The 9128-nt window shown below is 49.1% G+C and overlaps 1 protein-coding gene across 2 annotated transcripts; it reads right to left on the bottom strand.

Moving 5' to 3' along the window:
- Positions 1–462: 462 nt before the first annotated feature.
- hnrnpub (heterogeneous nuclear ribonucleoprotein Ub) lies at positions 463–8908 on the bottom strand. Of its 2 annotated transcripts, none has more exons than XM_080491510.1 (14): positions 8232–8908; positions 6396–6510; positions 4422–4498; positions 4197–4336; positions 4009–4108; positions 3381–3493; positions 2984–3247; positions 2756–2875; positions 2546–2674; positions 2284–2452; positions 1884–2204; positions 1540–1811; positions 1296–1433; positions 463–1204 (listed from the first exon to the last, which is right to left on the bottom strand). In XM_080491510.1, exons 1-14 carry the CDS (start codon positions 8758–8760, stop codon positions 1154–1156), a joined length of 2538 nt encoding a protein of 845 aa, XP_080347636.1. In that variant the 5' UTR covers positions 8761–8908; the 3' UTR covers positions 463–1153. The 2 variants fall into 2 exon arrangements, with proteins under 2 accessions (XP_080347636.1, XP_080347637.1); XM_080491511.1 differs by having other exon boundaries at positions 8259–8908.
- Between the last annotated feature and the right edge of the window lie 220 nt (positions 8909–9128).

Raw genomic sequence — 9128 nt, 5'->3', positions numbered from 1 at the left:
GGAGACGTTGCGTATGTCGTAGCCGGAGGACCGAGCATTTCATGTTCGATTGTGTCCGTTCTCCTCGGATCAAGCGAGGAGTGTGATGGCTCTTGGGGGGGGGGGGGGGGGGGGGGGTTTGTTTGTTCTCGGAAAAGTGTTGGGAGTGAGAGATCTGCTGTTTTCGTTATCTCTGGCACAACAGACTGTTAAAAGTTTGATACGGAGACGATTTGTCTTCAATCGATCGATCAAGGAAAGAGTGGAAAGAAATGGACGTGTTGCATATGAGGAAACAGTCTTGTGTGGATGTTATCTGGCTGCGGGGGCCCTCAGGCTCGAGAAGCGAGATCGCAAGTTCGATTCCCAGAGCACCGTGGGTGCCTGAGCATGACCCCTGAACCACCCCCCCCCCCCACCCCACCCCACACACACACACACTCTAATGTGGCTGCGGAAAAAGGAATTTACGCAAGGTATTCATAAAGTGTGATAAGTTTAGTTTTGCACAGGAGTACGCGCTGCGATGGCAGTACAGGAACTAAAAAAAAAAGAAGAAAATTTTAACTTGCTGTTGTATCTTCGCTTCTTCAACGGCGACGAACCGACAAACCGGCAAACCGTCCCGTCGACGAGCCTCAATACAAATTCTTACACTTTGCGAATTGAGCAAAGAAAACAAGAAAAATCTATTTACAATTTGTATTTTATATAAAAAAAAAAAAGCCAAACAAAAAACAACAACTAAACTCACAGCACATAAAAATACACAATCCTGAACAAAAAACTTTTCTTAATATCTGCCAAACGGGGGGGGAAAGAAAAAAAATTCTGGTTCCTCAAATAACAAACAGTAGATTCTCTTAAAAGCGTGGTTGGTTAAAAGTGGTGGAATATCTGGAAATATACAACTTAAAAACAAAACAAGCGGGATGAGACTGAGGCCACGCTGTGCATGCGTGTGTGTGTGGAGAGCGCCGGTGACGCTCGCTCGACTCTCCGGTGGAATGTAGTCGCTTCAGTCTCGGCAGTCGGCAGAGAGGATTTAAAAAAAGAAAGAAAATTAAAAAAAGAGGAAAAAAGAAAAGATGAAATCGGCAGGAGGGCGATGGGAGATGTTCCGTGGCTAGCGGTGGATCTCGTTGTCGTCCACCAGTCCATTAGAACAAGTGTCTCAGTAATATCCGGGCTGGTACTGCTGGCTCCAGGGCTTCTGGTTCCAGAACTGTGGGGGGGGGGGGCGGAGTCACAAACACACACTGTTACACACTGACGACGACAATGACGACAACAACAACAATAAGTGAAGCACTGACCCCTTGCTGCCAGCTCTGGTTGAAGGCCTGAGCCTTGTCCATGCCGTTCCTGTTGCCGAAGTTGCCGCTGTTCCTGTTGTTGCCAAAGTTGCCGTTCTTGTTGCCGAAGTTTCCGCGGCCGCCGCCTCTCTGCTGGAACTGAAGATGTGGGGAGAAAAACAACAACAAACGGCATTTAGTTTGATCTTATTATTCCACTCATAACGTCCGCCAGCTTGCCGTACTGAAGTGTTAGTCGGCCCACCTGGCTGGGGTGACCTCGGTTGCCACCACGGCTCATGTTGCCTCCGCCTCCTCTGCTCATGTTGCCGCGGTTCATGGGCCCGCCCCTGCTCATGGGCACTCCTCTGGGGACCATGTTGCCCCTCATGGGCGATCCTCTGGGGGAGCCGCCCAGGCTGGGGAGGGGGCCGCCGCCTCGGCTGAAGTTACCCCGGTTGGGGAAGCCTCCTCGGAAGGCGGGAGGGGGCAGGAAGCCGCGGGGGGGTCGGCTGAAGCCTCCGCGGGGGCCGGGACCTGCAGGCACGGAGCGTTCGGATTAAACAATGCGTTTTGTTTTTTTAAAATGACGTGAAAGTCAAAACTCACTCCAGCTGCTCTTGGCCCCAGCATGCACTCTGCCTCCTCGGAAGCTGCCTCTGTTCTGGAAGCCTCCGCGGACGCCGCCTCTCGGGCCGGGTCCACCGGCGCCGCCGCGTCCAAACTGGTTCTTGCCCCCCCGGCCGCCGCCTCGTGGGCCTCCGCCCCGTTTGGGGGTGGTGCTCCCCTGGTTGGGCTTCTTCTCGGCGGGCAGAGCCGACTTGCTCTCCTCCTTGTACTGCTCCAGCAGCTTGGCCGCTTCCTCCTTCTGCAGCTCGGCGAAGACGATCTCATCGAAGCTTTCGCCAACCTCGGGCAGCGAGTAGAAACCTGCCGGCGGAGGAAAACCGTCAGAGACGGGAGGCGAAGGGAAACCAAACTCAAGAGCAGGGACTTGTCTCTCTGTCACCTTTCATCTTGAGCACGGCGTGTTCCGGCACCTCCTTGCCATCGCTCTCAACCTTCTTCTGGACCCTCTCCTTGTAGTCTTCCTCTGAGGGGCAGACGACCACAGCTTTGCGCTGGAAGCCTGCGAAAAGGCACATCTTCCTCTTCTGGCCCGGGCCGGACAGATTGGTCTGAGGGGGAGACAGGATTCGTGGTTACTGCCTGAACTTAAGTTTGATCTGTGAGACGGGGACGAAAGTGGAGAATCAGAACGAGTCGCATACATGGTCCAGGATGTAGTTCCTCTTCTTGCGCGCGGCGATCTCGATGAACTTCCCCAGGAAAAGGGGCGCGCGCTGGGAAATGGCGGTCAGCTTGGTGATGTCCTTTGACTGACGCTTCAGGCTGTTGATCTACGTCACAATAGATAATATATTAATCACCATGTCGATAACATTTGTCCAAACTTCCCGGATGCGGAAGTCGGCACTGACCATCATCTTGTCCACGATGGTGTCGCTGCCCAGGATGTAGTACTTCCCGGGATTCTCCTGCACGTGGTTCTTCACCCAGGACGTCTTCCCTGAGCCCGGCAGGCCCACCACCACGATGATCTGCACAACAAGACTCAATGAAATCTACACGCGAGGCACACTTCCACGAAAAAAGCTTTGTAACGAACCACCGATTCAGTTCTCGGCCGCTCAACGATTCCGACTCACCTCGCAGTCAGATTTGGTCTGGGGGCCCTTGAGGCCGCGGACCCGCTCGCCCACGTCGATCTGCTGCAGGAAGGTGTAGCCCTGCGGCTGCGGGAAGTACGGGGTGTCCATCTGGCCGAAGTTGAACTCCACGGCGCAGTTGTGGCAGATGACGTGGGGGAAGAGCGCCTGGCCGTCCAGGCTGCTCTTGCTGATCTCGAAGGCGACGGCGGGCTCGGCGCCGTTCTTCGAGAAGGACAACACCACCTCGTCTCCCTCAAAGTCCTGAGAGAACATTGACGGGCGGGACACGTCAGACTCGCATGACGAAATGACTCGAGAAACCTCAAATACGAGCAAGAGACTAAGGAAGCGGAGATCCCGTGTAGTCAGGCCAACGACAAGAGAGGTTCCTTACGATAAGGCAGCAGATGACGTCGTTCTCTTCATAAGTCTCTCCAAAGTCTTCGGTCGCGCAGTTTGTAGTCTTCTTGCCTTTACCTGAGTAAGCATAGGAGTGCTCCTCCTCACCTGCACATTGATGAGGGAAAGAAAACAACTGTTTGAGTCCACGTGGTACTGGCTGCAGACCACTAGAGGGAGCTCTCCAGTCTATGACATAATGCGGGTTCACCCATCTATTCAAAATACATCTACAACAGCTCAACGTTTCACACTTCATGTAACTTTCAACTATTTTCACAATAATATTTTTTTCACATATTGCACATCTTATTTATTAACTCTACATTCAAGGTGAGATTTTTTTTGGGCTGAATCTCCATGCCTCTTCCTTGAAGTTGCACTCTCTTTTGCACCGACAGTCAGTAGAAATGTCAAATCCAGAGTCTCTTTTTGTTTTTACTAAAATTACTTTGATATGTGGGATCAAGTATCGCCCTGACATCTGTTTCCATGTCTGTATGGAACTGGTGATTGGGAGCAAGTTAACAGAGAACGATCGCTGCTACATGTCCAAGACAAAGTTAGATTGTTGACAACACTTTTCTCTAAACGAGAAGCATGGCGGCGGCGCGGGCACTGACCGAGCAGCAGGTCGTTTGTTGTGAGGGACCAGCCGACCTGCACGTCGTGGATCTCCATGTTTTTGCCCGAAATGTGCTTGACGGGAATCTTTTCTGTGATCTGAAGACAGAGAACCAGAAGATTTTAAACAACACGCCAGGCTCGGCTACCACCGAGAGCTTTAAGCACCGCTTCCCCGTTACTGCACCTTCATCTCGAAGCAGGCTTTGCCTTTGTTCACCCCGTAGGTGGCCTTTCCTCCAGACCACAGGTAAGCAAAACTCTCCATTGTGAGAGACGAAGCGCTGTAACGGTCCCGTGACACTTTAAAGTGGAGGTCACAGTTGTCTGAAAGAAGAAGACGACTTCAGTTTGAGAATAAACTGTTGTAATGTCTTCTGTATTTCTCTTGGTCGCAGAAATCACAACTCACAGGTGTCCAGACAGACTTTTGTATCATCAAACTCTTCATCTTCCTCCTCCAAGGGGGGCACTGGAGACTTAAAGGCCCTAAAGAGAGACGCCAGTAGACCAGTTAGAGGATTCACGACTTATCGTGGCTACAAACAGATGCCCGAGGGCATGACTTGAGGGAAAACATTTTTTTTTGGGGGGGGGGGGGGGGGGGGGGGGGGTTAAAAAGAGGGGACACAGACTGGGGGGAGGGGGTTAAAATATATATATATATATTTTTTATATTATAAATTAAAAGAGTGGAAAAACCAGTCTGCAAACTTTTGGCAATGTCAGCAGTATTGTAGGCCATGGCAGATGACACTTACCTCGTGACATCCAGTGAAATCTACAACATGGAAGATAAGACAGAAAGAAAACAGCTCCAACTTTAGCCTTAGCATGCCAGGCTGTCTGCTGGCCTGAGAGCAGATACAGCTCCTCTTTCACAGGAGTGTGTTTGTGTCCCCAAGACTGCTGTGTGTGTGTGTGTATATATGTGTGTGTGGGGGGGTCAGGCCCAGCAACAAGGGGGTCAACTTATATTTATATTTGCATGTTGTGGACGTCTAGAAGAGAAGGTCACATCGAAGTTACGATGCAGTACAAGCTGTCACTATGCTTGGCTGCTTGAGAACTCAAAGTGCACCTTAACGAATGTTAAGACGTTTCACCTGGAAATCCAAAGAACTAATTATTCACTTGGAATCCACCAGATTAGGAGCTCGTGAGCCAACTTTTATGTCTGACAATATTAGCATCTCCTCAATTCCAGAAACGCGTTCTCTGTTTTCCCCCAAAACGACCTTGAGTGGTGCACAAGTAGCTGCTCGTGGGGAGATGTGTGGCGGCTGTATGGTTGAAAAATGAGTCGATTTCGCAACAAGCAGATTCAAGTTCTACATGGGAGGAGAAATAGTTTAAACCAAGACTTTCATAATTAGATCTTGAAAAAGCCAAAAAATTAAAAAAATTAAAAATTCGATTTGTCTAAAGAGGGGGGAAAAAAGTGTTCCAGGAGTTTTGGCGCCCTGAACGTTAGTGAAAAGTCCCAGACGTCCCTCAAAAATTATAAAACCATAGGGGTGGTGGGGGAATCTGCCCGTTGATCCTCCCTCGGTGTCAACAGCGCGATGAAAACAAAACACTGACCAAGAAGTATTTACATGTACACACATTCTCTCAAACACCCACACACACACACACACTCCATGCATGATGCCACCCTCGCAACAGTAGAGAAGGAGCCTTGCAAAATGCACACACCCACTTTCTCACACCGTGATAACACAAACACGCAACATGAAACATGGGACAGAAATAGCATTTTGACATCATACAACCAGTGAAAAGAAAAGTAAAAAAAAAACAAAAAAACAAATTTAAAAAAAAATAAAAATACACCACTGCGAGGAAAAACGATGGGACGGCCAATAGCGAGCTCATCCGTGGACGTCACACACTCTTTTGTGCTACCCCCCTCCTCCTCCCACGCCTCGTCACTATCCTCTCCCCCCAGTCCACCCTCCTTCCATTCAAAAGTACACATCTGCTACTTTTTGTCTGGGTTCTTTTGAGCAGCCTCGATTCACCTCGAGGACACAGCGGGCTCTCCAAAACAATACGTGACATGAGGAACATATGTGACAGTTCAGAGAGACTTGAAAGATGCACTTCTGCTACAGAATTGCAGTCCATTAGAGACACGGTGTGAGTGGGCACTGTAAAGAGGTTCAAGGTAAAAATGGTAAGGCTCTTTCAAACGGCAGGGATGACCCTCCAAACATGTGTGTGAAAGTTGTGTTATTGGGAAATAGTATAATACTTAAAAAAAAAAAGAGGGTTCTCCTCTTGCTAGTTATGTGCATTGGCACTTAAAGCCAATACAGTCCAACAAAGCTATGGATGGCGTTTCAGGGATGCTGAAGGCCATTTTGCTCTGTCCCATCCTTACCAGCTGTATTTGTTCTCTTCAATAAATTCAAAGTAGCCCCTTCCATGTTCCTCCCGGCGTCTCTTAACACCCTTCTTATTCTTCTGATCAGCATTCGTGTCTTTGTCCGCATCTCCTTTGAAAATAGAACAAAGATATAGAATGAGGTGCTCCTTTTTGTGAGAGAGAGAGAGGTCGGACTGGCAGTGGGGTTCTGGCCCCACGAAGCCCGTTCATTAGTTACATTGAGTCGACCATAATCATCAATGTTACTGAGAGGCAACACCTCAATAGTTACACTTACAACAAATACAGTCATACTCCAGAAATGGTAACAGCTCTAAAGACCAGGTAGTAATTACAGTAGAAGCTGGCCCAAGTGAACCTTGTGGACAGTGTCTGCTGGGGCTGCATGGTGAAAACAAGTCTCTGAAAAGTAAAGTGTGATTAACCCTGAATTAAAGGGCTGACGATATACTGATGTATGATTAATTTACTGCGGGGGGAAAATGGGTCAAAAGTAACATGCAGGGAGACCTAGCTAACCCTTGATTAACCCTTTCCCACCTAGCTATTATTAACACTAGTCAGTAAGGTAATAGATTCTATCTCCATCCATCGGAATAACTCTATTCAAAACCAGGAACAGACTTAACCACGTGTTAGAGCAACGCAGACTACTCCTTCTGCGCAGCCGCAGGTTGGCTAAATCAGAGGTTCCTGACCCTGGATTGAGGTCATACACTTGGGAGTATATAACAAGGTAATCGTGGAAACATACAACAAAATTGCAAGTCGAGCCTAGCTTCAGATAATCAAAATAATTACATCCTAATTTGAAAAATCAACTACGTATTGAGAAGCCAACAGTTCATTTAAACCAGGGGTGTCAAACATATATTAGTCCAGAGGCAATATACAGTCCAATTTCATGTTAAAAGTGTGCCGGACTGGTAAAATAAATATCTTTAAATATTCACATTTTTCTTTGTTGTGGCACAGAGTGTACTTGAAAATGTCAATATTTCCACAACATCAAACAGTTACGTCGGAAAGAATGACTACAATCTCAACATAAAGTGCAAAATACAGAGAAATGTACAAAGAACTCGTATAATTGTTGAGTTATGCATGTTTTTGCAAATTCATGTCAGACAGCATGGCTTCGGAGCTAATGCTAGTTTGCTAGCTCTCATGGCAACATCATAACATCTCAAATTACAGCGTTTAGTTCGCTAAAGGTTCCTTAAAAATAATCAAGTTCTCTTTTTATTTTTTCGGTAGTTTTGTTCAGAACGGCGGTTGTATTGCGGGCCTGTTTTAGCCCACGGGCCTTATGTTTGACAACCCTATTTATTTATTTATTTTTAACATATAAATGCAAGATTCAGTGTTTTAACCAAGTGCTGGTTTCCTCTAGTTCAACGAGCACCCAGTTCGGAGTTAAAGATTAACCGGAGGAACCTCTGTGTTAGCGGACCGGCTGCACCACGGACACAAAGGAACCGGAGCTAACTGGCGAGCTAACAGGCTAACACAAAACCGAAAAGCTCCCTTCTAAAACCTCGCCTACACGCAGCTAAACACGTCCAAACGACTGGCTGTCGATGCGCAAAGCTGGCGGTGGATAATCAGAAACGTTGGGGGCGCTAGATTAACCTATGTGGAGCCCGGTGCTGGCCGGCTAGAGTGGGGCTAACGCCTGGCTAGCCTCGTAGTGAGGTCTGGCTCTCCAACATGGACGCGGATTTGAAACTGCTCCCACCGAGCGGAAAAAAATAAAATAAAAACACCCAGCCGCCAACAGTCCATCCAAACCAGCCACATTCCTCCAGAAGCAAGCCCCGCCGCACTCACCCTCTGCGGCCTGGTCTCCGGGCTCACCGTCCTCTGCGTCTATTTTCTCCATGTCGTCCACATCCCCCTTCAGCATGGGGTCCATCTCGTCGTCGTCGTCCTCCTCCTCCTCCTCTTCTCCCTCGCCCATCTCCTCGTCAACGCCATTGCCGTCTCCGTCTCCGTCGCCGTCGCCCGCGCTCTCCGGCACCGGCACGGGCACCGGCTCCACTTCGTCGTCTTCCTCCTCCTCCTCCTCCTCTACCTCCTCTTCCTCCTCCTCGTTGGCCTCCATGCTCTCCTCCACCGGCCCGTCGCCTTCTTCTTCCTCCCCCATGCCCTCCTGGTCGGCGGCCTGGCCAAAGCCTTCGTCCTCGCCGGCGTCCTGGTCTTGGGCGAGCGGGGAGTTGGGGACCAGGGCCTCCTCGTCCAGGGCGGCCTGCAGGCGGGCCATGAGATCAGGCTTCAGCCCCTTGTCCGACAGATTGCGCTTCTTCAGCTCGTCCTTGAGCTCGTTCACTTTCAGCTTCTTCACGTTGATGGCGCTCATTTTGATGTTCGGTCGCGAAATGTGTGTGTGTTTTCTTTTTAAAAAATATATTCGACGATAAATAAATAATAGGACGCCCTTTGTCAACGAACGTAGCTCAAAACTGCGCCAAATGGCTCCGGCTCGTGCGACCAATCAACGGCGAAGAGCTGAGCTGAGCTCGCGGTGTGGGGGAGGGAGACGTCAGCTACCGTAATGACCCGGAGAGCGGCGCACCGCCTTCTGTCACTACCGTAATAACGACAATGAAGGGCAACCGAACAACGTAGGATACAGGGCAATATAGAATAGAATAGAATAATTAAAACAAACAAAAAAATTAAACAGTCGCCTAGGATAGTAATCTCTGCGCCTTGCCTCTTAGGCAA

This window comes from Lipophrys pholis, assembly GCF_963383615.2.
Source record: "Lipophrys pholis genome assembly, chromosome: 21".
Lineage (NCBI taxonomy): Eukaryota > Metazoa > Chordata > Actinopteri > Blenniiformes > Blenniidae > Lipophrys > Lipophrys pholis.
The sequence above is the reverse complement of the archived record's forward strand: the minus strand, read 5'-3'. Positions and strand labels throughout refer to the sequence as shown.